At 44.5% G+C, this 22,748-nt stretch overlaps 2 protein-coding genes across 3 annotated transcripts in view; one reads left to right on the top strand and one right to left on the bottom strand.

The window, feature by feature from the left end:
• LOC126691692 (exocyst complex component EXO70H1-like) overlaps positions 1 to 22,748 on the bottom strand; it is a 197,056-nt gene that overhangs the window by 86,523 nt on the left and 87,785 nt on the right. The gene's annotated exons all lie outside the window — the stretch shown is intronic.
• Positions 10,693 to 11,253, top strand: LOC126690778 (uncharacterized). The gene has a single exon (XM_050385906.1). The coding sequence runs from the start codon at positions 10,693 to 10,695 to the stop codon at positions 11,251 to 11,253; it is 561 nt and encodes a 186-aa protein (XP_050241863.1).

Here is a 22,748-nt window from a genome sequence, read left to right as displayed (position 1 = left end):
GAGGAGAAGTTGACAGCGGAGCAGTAAGCGGTTTCAGAGCTTAAGGCTGAGCTTGCAAGGACCAAGGAGGAAGCTCGCTTGTCCAGGGAAGCTGCCGAGAAGGCCGTGGCGGCTTCATATGAACGTGGAGTCCACGACACTGAGGTTAGACTGGTCGAGGAAGTTGCCACCGTCTGTAGGGAATACGTCACCATGTCCTGGGGTGTAGCCCTGGATCGGGCAGCCGTCCCAGCAGATTCTGATCTCAGGAAGGCTGAGAACATCTTTTTCCCAGAGGACATACGCGAGGTTCCTGACGAGGTTGCCTCCACTGAGCCTCTTCCAACAGACTCCTCTGTTCCCGAGGCTGGGGGTACGGAGCAAGCCACGCAGGGCCAGTCACCCGAGGACAGTCTTCGCATCAGCGAGATCCTTGCACAAGCCCAGGAGATTGCCCCGGAGAACCCAGCAGTGGATGATCAGCCTGCTCTGACTCAGGGCTCTTAGGAACGTAGTATAGGAATTCATTTGTTTTGCTTTTTGTGCTTCGTTTTGTTTAGTATTCCTAATGTTTGTGAACCAAGCTACTTTGAAGATTAAATGACAAAAGTTATTTCATTTCAGATATCGTTGCTTTATTCTATTTTGTTTTCATCATGAATGGATATTGGTTTTGTCATTTACTGCTGAAAGTTAAGTATAAATGAATGAGTACGTTAGAATAGCGATAATTCATAATTAGGCAAAAACGGCTACGAAGCTGAATTCTCCCAAGTCCGTGGCCGAGAATCCGTGCAGGACTTGGGCTCCATTTAACACTTAGTGAGAATTGTGGTGTGGTTAATTTCCCCCAAGTCTGTGGTCCGAGGAGCCATGCAGGGCTTGGGTTCTGTTTAACACTTAGTGAGAATCGCATAACGGTTAATTTCCCCCAAGTCTGTGGTCTGGGGAGCCATGCAGGACTTGGGTTCTATTTAACATTTATTGAGAATCGTGGTGTGGTTAATTTCCCCCAAGTCTGTGGTCCGAGGAGCCATGCAGGACTTGGGTTCTGTTTAACACTTATTGAGAATCGTGGTGTTGTTAATTTCCCCCAAGTCTGTGGTCCGAGAATCCATGCAGGACTTGGGTTCTGTTTAACACTTATTGAGAATCATGATGTGGTTAATTTCCCCCAAGTCTGTAGTCCGAGGAGCCATGCAGGACTTGGGTTCTGTTTAACACTTATTGAGAATCGTGGTGTGGTTAATTTCCCTCAAGTCTGTGGTCCGAGGAGCCATGCAGGACTTGGGTTCTGTTTAACACTTATTGAGAATCGTGGTGTGGTTAATTTCCCCCAAGTCTGTGGTCCAAGGAGTCATGCAGGACTTGAGTTCTGTTTAACACTTATTGAGAATCGTGGTGTGGTTAATTTCCCCCAAGTCTGTGGTCCGAGGAATCATGCAGGACTTGGGTTCTGTTTAACACTTATTGAGAATCGTGGTGTGGTTAATTTCCCCCAAGTCTGTGGTCCGAGGAGCCATGCAGGACTTGGGTTCTGTTTAACACTTATTGAGAATCGTGGTGTGGTTAATTTCCCCCAAGTCTGTGGTCCGAGGAGCCATGCAGGACTTGGGTTCTGTTTAACACTTATTGAGAATCGTGGTGTGGTTAATTTCCCCCAAGTCTGTGGTCCGAGGAACCATGCAGGACTTGGGTTCTGTTTAACACTTATTGAGAATCGTGGTGTGGTTAATTTCCCCCAAGTCTGTGGTCCGAGGAGCCATGCAGGACTTGGGTTCTGTTTAACACTTATTGAGAATCGTGGTGTGGTTAATTTACCCCAAGTCTGTGGTCCGAGGAACCGTGCAGGACTTGGGTTCTGTTTAACACTTATTGAGAATCGTGGTGTGGTTAATTTACCCCAAGTCTGTGGTCCGAGGAGCCATGCAGGACTTGGGTTCTGTTTAACACTTATCCCAAATAGTTGTACAGTAACACGACATCAAGTATAGTGTCTTTCATTAATAAAAGTACCTTTTCAGGTTATTTACATTCCACGGACGTGGCACTACACATTCGTCCAAGTCTTCCAAAAAGTACGCTCCAATGACGGCCACGGATGTGATACGGTATGGGCCCTCCCAGTTTGGTCCAAGCTTTCCCCATGCAGGGTTCCTCGCGGTGCCCAGGACTTTCCTCAGCACTAGATCCCTGGGCGTCAAGGGCCTCGACTTCACCTTGGCATCGTAGCCCTGTTTGAGCTTTTGTTGATAATAAGCTAGGTGCACCATCGCGCTTTCCCTTCTCTCTTCGAGGAGGTCCAGGCTTTTTTCCAGAAGTCCATCGTTAGCAATGGGGTTGAATGCAGTAGTCCTCTGGGAGGGAAAGTTTATCTCTAATGGTATGACGGCCTCAACCCCGTAGGTCAACGAAAAGGGGGTTTCTCCCGTGGACCTGCGAGGCGTGGTGCGGTACGTCCACAAGACATGGGCTAGCTCTTCAACCCACCTCCCTTTCGCGTCGTCCAACCTCTTCTTCAGTCCATTCACTATGGTTTTGGTGATGGCTTCCGCCTGTCTGTTACTCTGCGGGTAGGCTGGTGTGGAGTATCGGTTGACAATCCCCAGTTCATTGCAATATTCCCTAAAGGCCTTGCTGTCAAACTGGAGGCCATTGTCCGAGATCAGGGTGTGTGGGGTTCCGAACCTGGTGACAATATTTTTCCAGATAAACTTCTTGACATCGACATCCCTAATGTTTGCCAGCACTTCAACTTCGACCCATTTCGTGAAATAATCGGTGCCGACGAGAAGAAACTTCTTGTTCCCGGTAGCTTTGGGGAACGGCCCTAGTATGTCTAGGCCCTATTGTGCGAATGGCCAAGGGCTGGACAACGGGTTAAGTACTCCGCCCGGCTGATGTATATTCGGGGCGAACCTTTGGCATTGGTCACACTTCTTCACATATTCCAGAGCCTCCTTATGCATGCTCGGCCACCAGTAACCCAGCGTCATGGCCCTGTGGGAGAGGGACCGGCCCCCCGTATGGCTTCCGCAAATCCCTTCATGCAACTCCTCCAGGATGAGTTCCGTAGTCCCTGGGTGCACACACAGCAAGTATGGCCTTGAGAATGAGCGTCTGTAAAGTTTGGAATCCTCGGACAACCAGAATCGATGAGCTTTCCTCCTGATTTTGTCAGCCTCAACCTTATCGTCCGGTAAGGAGTCGTGCTTTAAGAATCGGACAAGAGGGTCCATCCAGCTTGGTCCCTCCCCGACGTTGTGTACCCGAATACCGTTGGGCTCATCTTCCGTTGGGCGGTAGAGGTCTTCAACTAAAATAACCCGCGGAAGGGGCTGAGCCGAGGAGGTGGCCAGTGTCGCTAGAGAATCAGCGTGGGTATTCCCACTTCTGGGTATATGCGTTAAACGGAAGTCGTCGTTATAGGCCTGCAGGTGTTTAGCCCGGGCAAGGTACCCTCGCATTCTTTCATCCTTCGCCTCCAATTCCCCATTTACTTGCCCCACTATGAGTCTCGAATCTGAGAATATGCTCGCGCATTTCCCACCCAATTTCCGGATCATAGACATCCCCTCCAACAGTGCCTCATACTCGGCTTCGTTATTCGTTGCCGGGAATCCCAGTCTCAACGACTTTTCTAAGGTTATACCTTCGGGAGAGATTAGAACGAGTCCCACCCCGGAGCCCCTTTGGTTTGCTGCACCATCGATGTATGCTCTCCACTTATCGTGTTCTTGCTGAGAGATCGTGCCGACCAATCTCCTATCGGCACTCGGTGATCCTGACACTTCCACCCCTTCTAAGGTGGGCTCCGCGAATTCAGCTACCAGATCGGCGAGGACCTGACCCTTTATGGCGGTGCGAGGCATGTATCTAATGTCGAAGGCGCCCAAGATGGTTCCCCATTTAGCTATTCTTCCTGTGTAGTCGGCGCTATGGAGGATTGATTTCAGTGGAAGTTGGGTTAGCACAACTACTGTATGTGCCTGAAAATAGTGGGGGAGCTTCCGCGTAGCTTGCACGACGGCCAATATTGCCTTTTCGAGGGGGAGGTACCGGGTCTCCGCCTCCTGTAGTGATTTGCTTACGTAATACACGGGCCGCTGCGTGCTGTTGTCCTCTCGGATTAGCACTAGGCTCACCGCGTGAGCGGCGACTACGATGTATGCGTACAACACCTCATCGGCGTCGGGACAGGACATGATTGGTGGTTGGGCGAGGTATTCCTTGAGCTGTTGGAAGGCTAAATCACACTCTTCAATCCACTCGAAACCTTTCCACTTGTGCAATAGGAGGAAAAAAGGTTTGCATCTGTCCGCTGAGCGGGAGATGAAATGGTTTAAAGCGGTTATCATGCCGGTAAGCTTCTGGACCTCTTTGGGATTCCGAGGAGGCTGCATGCTATGAATGGCTCTTATTTGGTCAGGGTTAACCTCGATTCCTCGGTGGGTTACCATATAGCCCAAGAATTTCCCCGATCCCACCCCAAATGAGCATTTGGATACGTTCAGTCGCAGCTTGTACCTTCTTAGGATTTGAAACACTTCGCCGAGGTCTCTGATGTGGTCGGCCACCAATTTACTCTTTACTACCATGTCGTCTATATATACCTCGATGGTTTTGCCCATCTGTTGCTCAAACATCCTAGTCATCATCCTTTGATAGGTCGACCCGGCATTCTTCAGGCCAAAGGGCATCACCTTGTAATGATAGTTGCCAACTGGGGTGACAAAAGCAGTTTTTTCCTGGTCTTCGGTGGCCAAGGATATCTGATGGTAGCCCTGGAAAGCGTCCAAAAAACTCATTCGGGGATGCCCGACAGTCGCATCTATCAGTCGGTCTATCCGCAGCATCGGGAAAGGATCCTTTGGGCAGGCCTTGTTTAAGTCCGTGAAGTCCACGCAGACCCGCCATTTCCCGCTCTTCTTCTTCACCACGACTGTGTTCGCCAACCATTCGGGGTAGAATACTTCCTTGATAGCCCCAGCTCTCTTCAATTTTGCAACTTCCTCTCTCACAGCGTCCGCATGCTCCTTTGATGGGCGCCGGGGAGGCTGCTTCTTCGGTGTAATAGCCGGATTAACGTTAAGGTGATGGCGTATGAGGTCTGAGTCAACCCCGGGGGCTTCGTAAGGATCCCAGGCGAATACGTCCTCATTTCGTCGAAGAAAATTAATTAGCGCTGACTTCTCCTGTGCTGGTAATTCCGAGCCAATTTGGAAAAACTTCTCGGGGTCTGATCCGACGAGCACTTTCTCCAGCTCCTCACAGCTCACCTCCATGGCCGGTCCTCCATTACCCGTAGTTAGGACCGGGGTCCTTGATTGCTATAAGCTATTCCCGGCTGAAGTGGAAGGTCCGCTGCTTGATCGTCGAGAAATTGCTGACACCATGCATTGTCTGGCCATTCCTTGGTCCCCTGCTATCTCTTTGATTTGACCTTCTAACGAATATTTCACTTTCTGGTGCAGGGTTGACGACACAGCCCCTAGTGCATGAAGCCATGGCCGTGCCACAATAGCTGTGTAGGGGGAGTATGCATCTACCACGATGAAGTCCACTTCCACTACTTCTGAGTCTGTTTGCACAGGCAGCCTAATCATGCCTTTCGGGATGACGACTTTTCCTTCAAAGCTAAGCAGGGGTGAATCGTATGGCGACAGGTCTTCCTGCTTCAAGTTCAGCCCCTTATACAAATCTGGGTACATTATCTCCACCGCGCAACCCTGATCAACCAACACCCTCTTCACGTCATAACCTCCTATTCTGAGCGTCACGACTAGGGCATCTTCATGGGGTTGAATAGTTCCTTCCTTATCCTCCTCCGTGAACCCGATTAATGGCGGGGCCCTCACTCTGGCTCTCTTGGATCCTCTTTCGCCTGGCTCTGTCGGGAACCTACTCACTGACATTACTCTGAACGGGCCGGAACCGGTTCTCCCAGGTGCGGCAAAAATGACATTTATCGTGCCTATGGATGGCCTCAATGTGCCTTGTCTGGTTTCGACATTCGACTGCTCAGGACGGTGCAACAGATGCCTTAGCTTTCCTTCTCGGACAAGCCAATCCAAATAGTTTTTCAGGTTCCTGCACTCATCAGTGGTGTGACCGGGCTCTTGATGATACGCACAGTATAGATTCTGGTTGCGTTTTGAGGGGTCGCCTGCCATCCTATTCGGCCACTGAAAGAAGGGTTCGCGCTTTACTTTCTCCAGGATCTAGTGCAATGGTTCTCGGAATACAGCATGGACTACCTGAGTCCCAGTAGGTCTGGACTGTTCCATGTAATCTCTCCTCGGCTTGTTACTGCTGCTAAAGCGGTCCGACCTGAAGTCCCTCCTTTCCTGAGGGACAACCTTCACCTTTCCCTTCCCAATCTGCTGGTCCTCCTCGACCCTTTTGTACTTGTCTATCCTGTCCATGAGTTGTCGCACGCTGGTGACTGGCTTCCCAATGAGAGACTTTCTCAAGCCATGCTCTGTCGGCAGGCCCCTTTTGAATGTACTAATGGCGACGTCATCATAGTTTCCTTCTATCTCGTTGTACGTTTCCCAATATCTGTCCGAGTAGGCTTTCAGCGTTTCTCCTTCTCGCATGGATAAGGATAAGAGGGAATCGAGGGGCCGAGGGACTCTAGTGCTGGTGATGAAACGGGAACCAAAAGCCTGCGTCAGCTGTTTAAAGGAATCTATGGAATTCGGCGGGAGGGCATCAAACCATCTCATTGCCAGGAGTCCCAAGCTGGACGGAAACACCTTACACATTAACGCTTCGTCCCTGGAGTGGACGGCCATCCTCTGGTTGAATTGGCTCACGTGCTCCATTGGGTCAGTTCGACCATTGTATATGGCAAACGTTGGCTGATTGAACCGCCGAGGAAGCATCACCCTCTCTATTCTACGTGTGAATGGCGACTGGGAGATTCGATCCAGGGCCTTGCTCATGGCGTCATTGGCCAGGCCTTGGTAAGACGGGCTTTTGCGGCCGCGTTTGCGAGGCCGTTCTTCCTCATAGGAAAACGTCTCGCTCGGAGGGGTTCTCGACCTTCGTCTGTATTCACCGTCCTCACCACTACTAGTGTCCGAGACGGGTGAAGGACGTTTTCGCTGGGCTCGATGCAGCTTCTTCTTCAAATCGTCAATCTCTTACTGTAGAGCCTTTCGCTCGTTGTGCTGGTGGGACGTGTGATCCTTCCCTTTCGAGCGGCTTCTATTCGTGTGGGAGGTGTTCACACTGCCCTCTCGTTGATTATCTTGGTCCTTCGCTCGTTCGAGGTTTAGAAAGTTGTCCTGTCGTTGAGATTCTGTACGTCCGGTTTGGCGCGGACCTGATCCTTCCATCCCTTACTGTTTCACTTGTCGAGACACAAGTTCTCCCCACAGACGGCGCCAATTGTAGGGGCTGTTTTTGGGGCTCAGGCCCAACAGGCAAGCGATTCCGGCCCAAAAGTCCCTCAACAATGAATTTGTAGAGAGTAGGTTACAGAACTAGGTCTTGACAGAGTGAAAATAGTTATGAACAAGCCATGCAACCATTTGGACGTGGGGATATTCCTCTAAGCTTCCTGGGATAACAGTCTGTGGGGCTGTATCTTCTGCTTTGTTTCTCCAATTCCTTTTCTCTTTCTCTCTGCTTTCTCTTCCTCTTTTCTGCGATCCCCTGGCCATGGGGATTTTCTTCTCTTATATAGCATCCTTCCTACGATAATGACCCTACACTTGTTAATCATCTGGGCCTCTACTTGAGTGCCTGTCCCATAGGACATCCTCCTCCTTTTCTGTGAGTTGCACTGGCCAAGATAATTCTGTTCTCCTGTCCTTTCCACATTAATGCGGCTGGAAAAGTAGCTCCTTTGCATTTAATGCGGCAGTTGTGGTTGCCCCCCCCCCTCCAGAACGTCATGCACTCTTCCTTGATATTGGATGACCTTTCGCCATGTAAAGGGTGTGAATTGGACTCCCATTTGGTGCGTCCGAGGAGGTACTCCTCCTCGAACGCCCATAAGCAAGCCTGGCCCAACATGATTGGGCTGGGGGGTCCTCTGCCCGTGTCTTCACTTCTTATTATGGTTGGGCTTAGTACAAGTACTATGGCCCAACGTAGACTGGCGAACTTTACCCCCACAAGTTTTATTTAATTTTAGAATTAAATGTGGGACCACATCATAAATATTCATCTATATATATATAATAATACGTAGAGCTGAAAGTAACTCAAATTAGAATTTCAAATTAGAGTTTCAATTTTGCACCATGTGTCCTAAATTATCTATTCTTAAAGAGTTTTATTTAATTTTAAAATCAAATGTAAAACCACATCATAAATATTCGTACAAGTGAGTTATTAAGTACAAAAACCAAAAACTCTAGAATAAATGAATCGTAAAAAAAAAAAAGTGCTTCATAATAATTATAAAAAAAAATGGACAATTTACATTTTTGGTCCATTTGGATACAACTTATTTTGCTGAAAACTAAAACCTGAAAACACTGTAGCAAAATAATTTTTAAATGTGTGAATAGTGCTGTGAGACACATTTTTAATGAAAAAGTTGCTGAAAAATGAAGTTTGTGGGTCCCGTGAATAGCGCACGGGACCCATTGATGTGCATTGTACACTAAAGAAAAGTCAACAACTGCGGCTAAAAGAAAAAAGAAAAAAGAAAAGAGAAAACACACAAATTGAAAATGCAGACGTGAATAAGTTGAATCCAAACCGAGCTTTTATACCCAATAATATCCTTGCAAAATTTTTTAAAAAGTTAACAAAATATAAAAATAGATATCAATAGTATTTAAATTATATATATATGAATTATATTATGCATCTTATTGTATATATTTAAGTGTATCCATGCATATGCATGGGGTTACAAACTAGTTCAAATAAATGGGATGTACAAATATAAATAAATTATCTAATATGTGTTTGCTTTTGAGTCAGGCTTAGGTCTAGTTTCCAGTAGTATTGGATCCGTTAAGATAATGACATGTGTTAACTTTTGGACATGTGTCACCATCTGACCGGGTCTAGTGAACTAAATACATTGGACCTAAACTAAGTCTTTTGCTTCTTAGAACCGAGAGAGAGAGAGAACTAGATTTATTCCTTTTAGCCATTTGTTCAAACCCATAATGAAAACTATAGGGCCCTTGAGGCCAGAAGTTCATTATTTATCCATATATTGGGCCTATGGCCCAAGCCGAGAACGAGGATCTACCTGAGGAGGAGAAGTCTTTGTCAGAGGAAATTGTGCTGTTAAATAAAAGGTGGGGTTTGGTCATAATAGCTCCGGAAAGTGTGCCAAGGATGAAAACTTCCTCGGTCGGACTTGGTCGAGGTCCTGGAAGATGGTTTGACAGCAAGGATGACAACCCCTAAAATTCAGTTAGGGCGGACAAGCATTGCAAAGATATAAGATAAGGATGAGCCCCAAAATATCTAGGGAGAAAGCTACTACCTCCGCATTAAATGTATTGCAGCTAATCTCCTGCTTGCATTAATGTAGAAGTGATACCTGAACAATGTATTTCAGCCTTACAACTACTACATGAGGACTTATGGGAAGCGTTGATGGGACAAGTATCAGTCCTAACCATCTAGCATACAGGTGGAAGGTGGAGATGAAAAGGAGGAGAAGTATAAAAGAAGAAGGAGGAAACAAGATGAGGAGATCGAAAAATTGAGAGAAGAGATACTGTAGAAATCCACAATCAAATTTGTAACGTAAGCTAAGAGCATTATACAAGAACCATTGTCCTCGGATTTCACTGAGGACGTTCTTTCTTCATTTTACAGTTATCCATTTTTATCTTTTTGTCATCAAGCCTATCTAGCTCACAACTAAAGCCCAGTTTTCCAACCCATTCATTTACAAATTCATTGTTTTGGGCTTCTTGGGCCTAAGTCCATCCACGTGTTAGGTTAGGAACTCAAATCAAGTCCTTACAATTGGCACCATCTGTGGGAAATTACTGGTGCGATAGTGAGTTAGACACTGAATGATGGTAGAATTAGGTCCAAATCCAGCAGAATGTATGGGCTTTCAACAACAAGATCATTTCCGTGAACTTGAGTGAAGGAGAGACTGGGAGGGAAGTGTACGCACTACCCACACCAATAAGAGTCAGTCTCAAGGTAAAAACCATATCTCTCATGAGGAAAATGCCAGAAACATGTAGAAGGAAATTGATCACCCTAAAAGAAGCTTACGCCACAAGCGCAGAAGGCAAGCTCCCTCTAATTCTGACTACTCTTTCGATGATGAGGAGGATCAAGACTATCGGAAAAGATCGAGAGGCCTGGTAAATGACGCTATGAATAAAGCACTCAACTAAGTTTCTAAATCACCTTTCACCCGCTAGATTGAGGAAGGAAGATTTCCTCGACGGTTCACTCAACCCAATTTTACCTTGTATAATGGCAGAACGGACCCTGTTGAACATATTAGCCACTTTAATCAAAAGATGGTTGTACATTCCAAGAACGAAGCCTTGATGTGCAAGGGTTTCGTCCAGTTTGGGGCCTGTGGTGATAAGGTGGTTTGATAGTCTGAGGGCAGGATCCATCAATTCCGTTAAGGAACTCACCCAAATGTTTGGGTCCAATTTTATTACGTGCAGCAGAGTTCCTCATCCTTTGGCTTCTTTGCTATCTCTGTCTATGAGAAAGGGAGAAACTCTGAAAACATACTCGGACCGATATTAGGAGATGTTCAACGAGATAGAAGGTGATTTTAAGGACATGGCCATCAGTACTTTCAAGCTCGGCTTGTCTGCAGAGCACGGCTTAAGGAAGTCTTTGACGAGGAAACCTGTCACCAGTATATGTCAACTCATGGATCAGATTGAAAAGTATAAAAGGGTTGAGGAAGATCAGCAGCAAGATAAGGGGAAGGGCAAGGTTATCCCTCAGGAGAGGGGGGATTTCAGGTCAAAACGTTACAATAATAACAAACCCTGGCGAGATTTTGCCGGAAAATCTGGACTTGCAGCCTTACAAGTAGTAAACACTGTGTTCCGAGAACCAGTGCATCAAGTTTTAGAGAAAATCAAGAACGGGCCATATTTTAAATGGCCGAACAAGATGAGTGGAGATCCTTCAAGGTGCAACCAAAGCCTCCATTGTCAGTATCATCAGGATCGAGGACATACCACTAAGAATTGTCGAACATTATGGAACCATCTGAAACAACTGGTTAAGGAGGGGAAGCTGCAACAATTTCTGTACCAACTTAATAGACAGGGAGACCAGTCAGGGTCATGGGGTTAGAGGAGTGCTTCTTCAAGGCCCTCATTGAGCATAATCAATGTCATATTTGCTGCAACTGGAAGGACTGGCTCTCAACCTGCCAGGGTGATGTCTATGGCCAAGTCACCAGCCAGGGACCCAAACTCTGAGCCGAAGAGGGCTAAATTAGAGATTCGACCTTCATTGAGTTTCTGAGATGAAGACAATATCGAAACTATCCAACCACATGGTGATGCTTTAGTGGTCACCCTTTGAATATGGGGGTATGATGTGAAGAGGGTAATGGTGGATCAAGGCAATTGTGTAGAAGTCATGTATCCTAACCTATACAAAGGACTGAACTTGAAACTTAAAGACCTGACAGCTTACGATTCGCCTCTGGCAGGTTTTGATGGAAAGCTTGTTGCCTCGAAGGGTCAAATTAGGTTGCCTATGCAGGTCAGTTCAGAAATGGTGGAAGTGGACTTTATAGTGGTGGATGCATACTTCCCCTACACGGCTGTTGTCGCCAGACCTTGACTTCATACCTTGGGTGCCATTTCTTCAACTTTACATTAAAAGATTAAGTATCTATCCAGAGACCGAGTTGAGGAACTAGTAGGGGACCAATCTATGGCTAAGCAGTGCCTTATGTCTGCAATTTTGCATCAACTAGTAGCTAAGTCCTCTGCCATAGTCAAAGAGGGTTTATAGCAGTCAATGTCTCCAGAATTACCAACGAGGGGGCCTGTTGAGGAGGCGAAATGTGAGGATTTGGAGAAATTCCTTATTGGTGACGATCCAAAATTTTTTTTTTTTCAGGCTGGGGCTCAGCTTCCACCTCGAGAGAAAGAGGAGTTGGTAGTCTTTCTTAAGAACAACATTGATGTATTTGCTTGGAATGCTTACAAGGCTCCGGGAGTGGATCCAAGCTTCATCGGCCATCATCTAAATGTTAATCCATCTGTCACCCCCAGGAAACAACCACCTCGATGTTCATCCAAGGAGCATTCGAATGCTGTAAAGGACGAGGTGATGAAACTTAAGCGGGCTGGGGCTATTAAAGAGGTTTTTTACCTTGGATGGCTGGCTAACACCGTAGTGGTTAAGAAGAAGACGAGGAAGTGGCGTGTATGCATAGATTTTATAGACTTGAACAAAGCCTGCCTAAAAGACCCTTTCCTTATGTCTCGAATTGATTAATTGGTGGATGCCACTGTGGGCCACCCTCGAATGAGTTTTTTGGATGCCTTTCAAGGGTATCATCAAATACCTCTAGCCTTGGACGACCAAGAGAGGACAACTTTTGTCACTCCTATAGGAAACTATCATTACAAAGTGATACCCTTTGGTTTGAAGAATGCAAGGGCTACCTACCAAAGGATGATGACTAGGATGTTTGAACCACAATTAGGGAAAAACATTGAGATTTATATCGATAATATGATAATAAAAAGCAAGGCAGAGTCCGAGCATGTTAATGATCTCAGGAATGTTTTTGATATCTTAAGGAAGTACAAACTACGACTTAACACTTCCAAGTGTTCTTTTGGTGTCGAGTCAGGCAAGTTTTTGGGCTACATGGTCACACACAGGAGAATTGAAGTCAATCCCGACCAGATTAAGGTGATCAACAACCTGCAACCACCTCAGAATCCAAAAGAGGTCCAGAAGCTTTCGGGAATGATCGCTGCCCTGAACTAGTTCATCTCTCGATCAGCTGACAGGTGTAGACCTTTCTTTAAATTGTTAAACAAGTGGAAGGGGTTTGAATGGACCGATGAATGTGCCGGGGCTTTCCAGCAGTTGAAAGAATACCTTTCTTGGCCACCAATTATGTCAAGGCCCAAGGTGGATGAGGTTCTGTTCGCTTACCTTGCCGTGGCCCCCCACGCAGTAAGTCTAATTTTGTTCCTGTCGACTGTGGTGTGCAAAGACCAGTCTATTACATAAGCAAGTCATTACATGAAGCTGAGTTCCGATACTTACCACTTGAAAAGGCCATTTTGGCGGTGGTGCATGACACACGTAAGCTCCCCTATTATTTCCAATCACACACGGTTGTTGTCTTGACTCAACTCCCGCTTAGATCCCTACTTCAGAGTGCCAATTACACAGGGAGAATTGCAAAGTGAGGCACAATCCTAGGAGCTTTTGATATCAAATATATGTTTCGCACCTTGGTCAAAGGTTAGGTCCTTGTCGATTTGGTAGCTGAGTTTGCCGAGACCCCATCAGAAGATATATTAGAAGAGAAAAACATGGATGAAAAATCGGTTGGCATAATCTCCTTGCAAGAACCTTTGTCCTGGAAGGTTTACGTTGATGGTGCAGCTAATTACAGAGGATCTGGAGTGGGGCTAGTCATAGTATCCTAGAAAAGATCACAATCGAGAAATCCTTGAGATTGGGATTCTCAGCTACAAACAATGAGGCCGAATACGAAACTCTCTTGGTAGAGATGACCATGGTTCAGAAAATGGGTGAAAAAGTAGTGGAGATGTTCTATGATTCAAGGCTGGTGGTAGGCCAAGTCCAAGGGGAGTTGGAGGCAAGAAATCCCAGAATGCTGGAGTATTAAAGCCAGGTTAGACACTTGCAATCTGGATTTGAGTCTTTTGTTTTATCACAAGTTCCTAAAAGTAGGAATGCACATGCGGACTCTCTCGCCACACTGGCAATCTCCTCGACATAGGGCTTACCCTGGGTAATCCTTGTGGAAGACTTATACAAACCTTTTGAGGTGGTAAGGAATGTGGTTCATGTTCACCAAGTAAGGGTGGGGCCTAGCTGGATGGACCCTATTACGTTGTTCCTTAAAGAAGATGTTTTGCCCAAGAATAAATCTGAGGCTAACATGGTGCGAAGAAAAACACCTCGATTTTTGCTGTCCGAAGACTAGAAACTGTATAAAAGATCTTTTTCTGGCCCATATCTGTTGTGCGTGCACCTTGACGTAGTGGAGCTGCTCCTAGAAGAATTGCACGAAGGAATTTGTGGAAGCCACACGGGGGGCAGATCTCTGTCTCACAGGGTCCTCACATAAGGCTACTGGTGGCCAAACATGCAAAAGGAAGCTCAAGACTATGTAAAGAAGTGTGACCAATGCCAAAGATTTGCACCAAAGATCCACCAACTTGAAGGAGTCCTTAATCCCTTGACTAGTCCTTGGCCTTTCACTCAGTGGGGCTTAGATATTGTGGGGCCTTTCCCTAAGGCAGTAGGGAATTAGAGGTATTTATTAGTTGGTACGGATTACTTCACTAAATGGGTAGAAGCTAAACCCCTGTCAAACATCAGAGACATGGACACCAAAAAATTTGTTTGGAAGAATATTATCACTTGGTTTAGAATTCCTCATACCCTCATTTCGGACAATGGGCTTCAGTTTGATAGTAAAACCTTTAGGAGATACTGCTGTGATTTGGGAATAAAGAATAGGTATTCCACCCCAGCCTATCCACAAGGAAATGGGTAAGCCAAGGCTGTCAACAAGGTTATAGTGAGTGGACTCAAAAAAAGACTAGACGACGTAAAAGGGAAATAGGTAGAAGAATTGCCATACGTCTTTTGAACCTACCAGACTACACCTCGTAGATCTATTGGAGAGACGCCTTTCTCAATGACCTATGGTGCCGAAGCTGTCATTCCTTTGGAAACTGGGTTCCCCACACTTAGAACAAGTTCTTTCGCTCTGGGCGACAATGATAGGTTGTTGGAAAAGAGCCTAGATTTAATTAAGGAACGGAGAGAAAATGCCAGGGTCCAATTAGCTTATTATCAACACAAGCTCAAACAAAAATACGATGCTAACATGAAGCTGAGGCCACTGGCACCTGGAGATTTGGTTCTAAGAAAAGTTATGGGGACTACCAAAAACCCAACATGGGGGAAGTTGGGATCTAACTGGGAGGGGCCCTATCGTATTACATCAATGGCCGAGATTGGTGCATATTATCTAGAAGATCTAGAGGAAAGGGTTGTACCACGCCCCTGGAATGTATATAACATAAGGAGATATTATTATTAATGGAGATTCTCTTCACCCTATTTTGGGTTTGTTATATTGCATGTCATATGTTCTGGACATCTATCTAAGTATCAAACTGAACCTTGGCCATGTCTGGCTCCTCGAACCACATGCCTTGGGAAAATTGATAACTTTATTTATTATTCTAAGTATTAAACAAAACCTTAGCTATGCCTGGTTCCTCAGACCATCTGCTTTGGAAAAATTAATACTCCTTGACATCTATCTAAGTATCAAACTGAACCTTGGCCATGCCTGACTCCTCGGACCACATGCCTTGGGAAAATTGATAACTTTATTCATTATTCTAAGTATTAAACAAAATCTTAGCTATGCTGGGTTCCTTGGACCATCTGCTTTGGGAAAATTAATACTCCTTGACATCTATCTCAGTATCAAACTGAACCTTGGCCATGCCTGGATCCTTGGACCACATGCCTTGGGAAAATTGATAACTTTATAAATTATTCTAAATATTAAACAAAACCTTAGTTATGCCTGGTTCCTCGGACCATCTGCTTTGGGAAAATTAATACTCCTTGACATTTATCTAAGTGTCAAACTGAACCTTGGCCATGCCTGGCTCCTCGAACCACATGCCTTAGAAAAATTGGTAACTTTATTCATTATTCTAAGTATTAAACAGAACCTTAGCTATGTCTGGTTCCTCAGACCATCTGCTTTGGGAAAATTAATACTCCTTGACATCTATCTAAGTATCAAACTGAACCTTAGCCATGGCTGGATCCTCGGACCACATGCCTTGGGAAAATTGATAACTTTATAAATTATTCTAAGTATTAAACAGAACCTTAGCTAAGTCTGGTTCCTCGGACCATCTGTTTTGGGTAAATTAATACTTAGAAATATTTTCCTGAGCATCAAACAAAACCTTAGCTAAGCCTGGTTACTCGGACCATCTGCCTTAGGAAAGTTAACAGGTCTTGACCATTACCTAAGTGTTTAAGCATGACATACTCTAGGTACAGTTACAATGGGCGACAATAAGTGTCATTGCAACAATGGTCTCAATTAGATGTTCATGAGCATCACTTAAAGCATTTGCAAGCATGCCCATGTCCGTATGAAAGTGGTATGCCATTTAGGTCCTATAAAGTTGTTTTTAAGTAAGGCAAATTGTAACTTTAAAACCTATGCTCACGTCACAATGTTGTGTAAGTTTTTCAAAAAAGAATTAGGCATGGCCGCGGTGATTAACTGAGCAGATTCAATTTGTTTTAAAACTGATCATATTTTTGCACAAGGTACATGTTGTTACTTAGACGGATTGGTCACTCAAGATATATCTCATCACAACAAGCAAAGTTTTAAGTAGGGGCAACATAAAAACCAAAATCATAAAAAGAAAATTTGCAACTTCCATTAAGTTTTGGCCTCTAACAAAGGCAGCTAGATAACAAGAAAAAGATACAACTATTTTTTCATCTTTATTACAAGCTTTTCCTTTACATCTTTGGGAGGCTGGGTATCCGCTGCTGTGGGGGGTACTTGAGCCTTATCCTTTGGGTCCACTTTTGGGGGTATGGCAAGAGTTGCCAACACCAGCTCCATGCTCTGAGAGGTTTCTTTTTCTTTGAGGAAATCCCCTGGAATAGTTGGAGTTAAGTCAACGCCTTGGACTATGCTTTTGTTGGCATCCCCAGCTCTTGTAGTGTCCTTGGCTTGCTCCCCACCCTCAGAAGAAGTATTAGCTGCAGGAGGGGCTCTGGGTGGATTTCCTTGGACTTCATCTGCTTCCCAAGGCGCTGGGTCAGCCTTAGAATCCGAAGAACTCGCAAGGCATATGGCTGGCGAGTAGTAGACACTTTCTGCCCTCATGAGCATGAAAGAGGCCTTAACCCCAGCCTAGTTGAGGGCTTTGTCCCATGTTAGGGCACAGTAAGTTCTACAAACAGTAGGGACCTCAGCCCTAAGGGCGTCCTCAGTCTCGGCCACGCCTACATCATAGCCATGCTACTTTGCTTCATCTTTGGCTTTCTCTACCTCCTCTCGGGCCTTCTCGGCGAGAACTATAGCCTTCTCAACCCCTTCCAATTTCTTTTTTAGTGCAGCAATCTGAGTTTGGAGGAGGCCAGGTTGTCCTCAGCAGTACGCAGCAGTAGCCTTTGGCTTTCAGCTTGTTTTTCAACATTCTCCAGGGCTGCCGCCGCATACTTCCTTTCTTTTTCCTCCCTCTGTAGCTCCTTCTTAAGCTCTTGGATGCTCTTTTCGGCCACATGAAAGGCATCCACAGCAGCGTTGCACCTCCCTTCCTCCTCTTTCATCTGTCGATGGCAGGAGTTGGCCATTTCCTTGGCCTAGAAAGATGCTTGAACAGCTTGCCAAGGTAAGAAAAAAGAATCAGAAGAGGAAAGTGAAGAGAATAAGTTAGAAAGAAAGGAGGGGGACGTACCATAGCCAGATATATTTTGAGACTGAGGAAAACCTCATGTCTCCTCATATCTCGTAGCTCGACCATGTCCTCGGGGAGCAACAAGGCTTGCTCCACTGCGTCAGCCATGTAACCGACTACTCCTCCTTAAAAGTCGCAAATTGAGGCATTAGCAAGGAGAGGTTCCCTATTCAGCATTAGGGTAGGGAGCCAAGCTAAAGGTCTAACCTGGGGATCGCTCCACTTCTCGGCAACCCTTTTGGTGCTCCTTTGCCTCGTTTTGGCTTGTTTGGATGCCTTTTGAACCTCGTCCTCTAGGGGGGGGGGAGGGTTTTTCCAGCTCCCATCACCTCCTTTCCTTTTGACTCTCTCTTCCTCTTCAGCTCTGCTGCTTGAAAGGGTAAGGCAAGTGGAGAAGTAGGAAGCTTAGTGTGAGCAGCCTTCTCAGGTGCATCCTTCCTAGGTTGAGACTTTATTAAATCAAGCAAACTAGACTTTGGTTTGTGCTATATCCCCATCTTGTCGATTATTGGTGAGAATGGAAGGCCAAGATTAGGATTTGAAATTTTCGGGGACAAGGCTCGGTTGAAAACTTCAAACTCGTCCTCGAAATCAGCTACTTCTACCACTTCTTCTTCTTGTATGTTGGGGGGGTGAGACGAAGTGGCCGCACTAGTTGTTTGTTGTAGCGATGAGGCCCCTTACTTTTGGCATACCTTCAAGAATAGGGGTTGTGATTTCTGCGCTCTCTACTTTTGGACCAGGAAGAAGGAAACCTGGCGCAGCTACGCTTATCTGGTGTAGGCGGGGGTCTCTGGCCCTTATGACACACTTAGGAACTTGGAAGCTTGATGAGATCAACATGTATCCTAGGATCAAGTGAGCCACTCGTAACTAACCGTCCGAATTCACAAACACCTCAGCCTTAAGGATTTTGTCTAGGCTATCCTTGTTGACCAAGTTGAAATTTGGTTCAACAACATGTCTGTCTGCAAATTCATCAGTGAAATAAATTTTTATCAGATATAAAAATATAGCAAATCAAAGAAAGGACTTATAAATGAGTACCCTAGACCTAGTACCCCACCTGGTTCTCCCTCTCTCGTCGGGCAAGAGAGACCATCACTCCACTCCCCTGACAAGATCAAGAAGTCTTTGTTCAGCCCCTTGTTGGATTCGGGGAGGCATTGAATGAGCCTAACCTCGGGATACCTTGATTTCAAGTAGTATCCCTGCCCCTTTAGACGGTGAAGGTTATAGACCCAATTGACATTGTGGTGGGTTAGACCTAAACCCATTTTTTCGTTGAGGGCATCCATGGAGCCTAAGATCCTAAACATATTAGGGGCACACTGAGTGGGAGCCAACCTATGAGCTCTAAGGTAGTCTCTAGTGACTCCACCCATGGGGATTTTCATCCCTCCTTCTATGAAGGCAATCATCGAGATTACTACCTCCCTGACTTGCCTATCCTCGTGCCATTGACTCTCATCACAATACCTAATTCCTACTTCTGGAGGGATGCTATAACGAGCCCTAAAGCTTTCTATCCCTTTCTCTGAATCTACTAAACTCTTAAATCTACCCATTTCTAGAAAAAGCTGGGAAAACTAAAGAGATTGAGAAACGAAATTAGAACCGAGGAGAAAAAGAAAAAACAAGAAGAAAAGAGGAAGGTGTAGAAAATTAAAGAGTAAAAGTTCAAGAAGACTTACAGAAAGAATAAAGGTGTCCTCGGACAGGTCTTTAGTATTTGTAAGGGCTTAGGAAAGTTGAAAAAGTGTGCAGGTTCAAGGTATGAGCGCTAGAATGAAATGAATGCTAAAGTGAGAAAAAAGTTGATTTAATAGATATTTATACCAAGGAAAGAGCAGAGAGTGGGAAAGTTCCCGCTCAATTCCCAACGAATCCCTCAACCTTACGATTCGCATCATGCCGTAGAACGTGGGGGACAAAGAGCCAACAGAATTTAATAAGGACGTGCCTCAAATGCTGCAGCGCTAGGAGCGCGTCTTGGGTAGACAGAAGGGCGTCTTCATAAGCAGAGGAAGAGCGAAATAGGCATGAAACTAATTTAGAGACATCGAAATCCTCCTTTCTTCCTGAGGAGCCAGAAAGGGGAATCTCGAGGGGCTATTGTAGGGCCCTTGGGCCCAGAAGTTCATTATTTATTCATATATTAGGCCTGTGGCCCAAGTCGAGAATGAGGATCTACCCGAGGAGGAGAAGTCTTCGTCATAGGAGATTGTGTTGATAAATAAAAGGTGGGGTTTGGTCATAATAGCTCCGAAGAGTGTGCCGAGGATGAAAACTTACTCGGCCAAACTTGGCTGAGGTCCTAGAAGATGGTTTGACAGCAAGGATGACAACCCCTGAAATTCAGTTGGGGCGGACAAGCATTGCAGAGATATAAGATAAGGATGAGCCCCAAAATATCTGGGGAGAAAGCTGCTACCTCCGTATTAAATGCACTGCAACTAATCCCCTAGCTGCATTAATGTAGAAGTGATACCTAAACAGTGTATTTCAACCTTATAGCTACTACATTATGGGAAGTGCTGATGAGACAAGTATCAGCCCCAACCATCTAGCATACAGGTGGAAGGTGGAGATGAAAAGGAGGAGAAGTATAAAAGAAGAAGGAGGAAACAAGATGAGGAGATCGAAAAATTAAGAGAAGAGATACTGTAACAATCCACAATCAAATTTGTAACGTTATCTAAGAGCATTATACAAGAACCATTGTCCTCGGATTTTGCCAAGGACGTTCTTTCTTCAATTTACAATTGTCCATTTTTATTTTTTTGTCATCAAGCCTATCTAGCTCGTTGTTTGACCAACTAAAGCCTAGTTTTCCAACCCATTCCTCTACAAATTCATTGTTTTGGGCTTCTTGGGCCTAATTCCATCCACTTGTTGGGGTAGGAACTCAAATCGGGTCTTTACAATAACATTTAAAAAAAAAAAAAATTGATAATGACAACATTGATGTTCAATCCCATAATGATAACATTGCTTTCAGTCCATTCGCACCCAAAAGAAATTTGTTCGTAATATAAAGTCTATTAGATTTTTTTAGAAGCTTTTATTTATTTATTTTATAATTTGATACATTGGAGGGGGGGGGGGGGATTTGATTATTGGACACTTCTATTGAAAATAATAGGAATTGCTAATTGAACTAACACGTTTTTTTATATTTTGTATTTGTGTTAAAATCTCATATTCTTTTTCCCTTGTGTGAGAGCTTGTTTCTTTATAATAAAATCAAATAAAAAAACAAAACAAAAACTAAAACGGTCTTGGGTTTTAAATGAACATGTGCTTCTCGTTTAGGTTTTAAATCAAAATGTCTGGTTATAACTCATTGTAAATACTAATAAGATCACATGTATAATAAAAATTTTCGTTCAATTTCTTTCTTGTTTAGTTGTCCCAATTTTTTCATCGATATTTTAGAGAAAGCAAGTAGCCTGTTCTTGATGAAGTTTGTTTTTAAAGCTCATTAGGTAGAATTAATGATGGATTATATAATTCCCCCATAATTTAGAGGTATTATTAATTTAAACCTTAAATTTCAATTACTTTTAGTTAAAACTAATTAAAACTTCTAAATATTTTTAATTGACTTCTTAGTGAACACTGTTAACTAAAACTAACAAAAGCTCAAATAAACTACACTTAAAACTTATGCTAAATCACAAGTTACTCTTTCTATGTTTGACATGTTTTCAATTTCATTTTTAAAGTTTCATTCTTTTCAATTAATTTGTACCGCAACTATCATTTCCTGTCAATTTGGCTATTCCCTTTGATGGTGTCATGAAACATCCAAGTCCATAACTCGTCCATATGTCTCGTCCAACAAAAGAAGCTACAGTATTCGAAGAGAAAGTTCTAAGCGTTCTGGCGAACCTCGTCCATATATGGACGAGGAATACCTCATGGAATCTACACCATTTACGCAGGGCAAGCCTTCCAAGATGGTCTCGTCCATCTTTCACTAAAGATGGACGAGTTCATCACGGAAGTCTCGTCCATCTTTACTAAGGATGGACGAATTCACCGGCCCGTCCAACCCAGGTAACTTCCACAGCGGTTATGGAAGTTACCCCCAATTCTCCGGACTCCTCGATATTGGGAACGGTTACTAAACAGATAACCGTTCCACACACACACTATATAAAGCTTCTTCGATGAAGGGTAAGGAGATTCAGACAATTTCATTTTGAGAGAATACTTATTCCTTACAGAGAGTTCAAAAGTAACTAACTTCATCATCGGAGGATTTTTGGCCGGTCACCACCGGTCCCCTCTGATTCAGTGTTCTTTGTATTACAGGAGATAGCCCAAAGATCATCGCTCGAGTCTTGTCAACCCACTAATATCCAAGGAATCATCACCCTTCACTGCCGTCAAGTGGTTTGCCGTTAACTTCTCAAAAACAACATATTTGATTTGAATTTAATCAAATTAACTGAATCTATAAAATAAACACTTACACATGTATAAGAATGTGACAATGAAGTTTGTTTTTAAAGCTCTTGATAAATTTGTTATTAGCAATATAAATAATATAATGAATAATTTAGATTAAAATCTTACAAATGTATAAGAAATTCATATATATATATATATATATATATATGTAGGGTCACGATTTATTTAACGGCCCAAGAATAACGTTGGACTCATATGTAATGGACCCCAACAATATGATTTGTAGAGAGTGGGCTTGAATGGCATGACATTGGGCACAGGTGGACGGTTTGATCGTGGCGTCCATGGAAATTCTTGTACGGTTGGGCCTTGCTTGACTAGCTAAGCCCTCCAGTGGAACGGGTTGTAGGACTTTTGTCCTCGGACGCTGCCCAAGAATCCTTGTGTCCTTCCCTCTCTCCTCTTTTTTCGAGGGGAGAGAGTCCTCTTCTTTTTCTGGGGAGTTCTTCCTTTTATATCCGTGTTTCTTCTCTTCCTTCAAGTTCACGTGTAAGTCTCACCCTTTTTTCGGGGTGCAGACCTGTCCTGTCAACCCATACTCCAGTATGGTTTGGGGTCGCTGGGAAAGTTAAAGGGTATGGTTTAGAGCATGGACTTGTCAGATACAGGGCTTGG

This window comes from Quercus robur, chromosome 7 (assembly GCF_932294415.1).
Source record: "Quercus robur chromosome 7, dhQueRobu3.1, whole genome shotgun sequence".
NCBI lineage: Eukaryota > Viridiplantae > Streptophyta > Magnoliopsida > Fagales > Fagaceae > Quercus > Quercus robur.
This window is presented reverse-complemented; position numbering and strand designations above follow the sequence as displayed.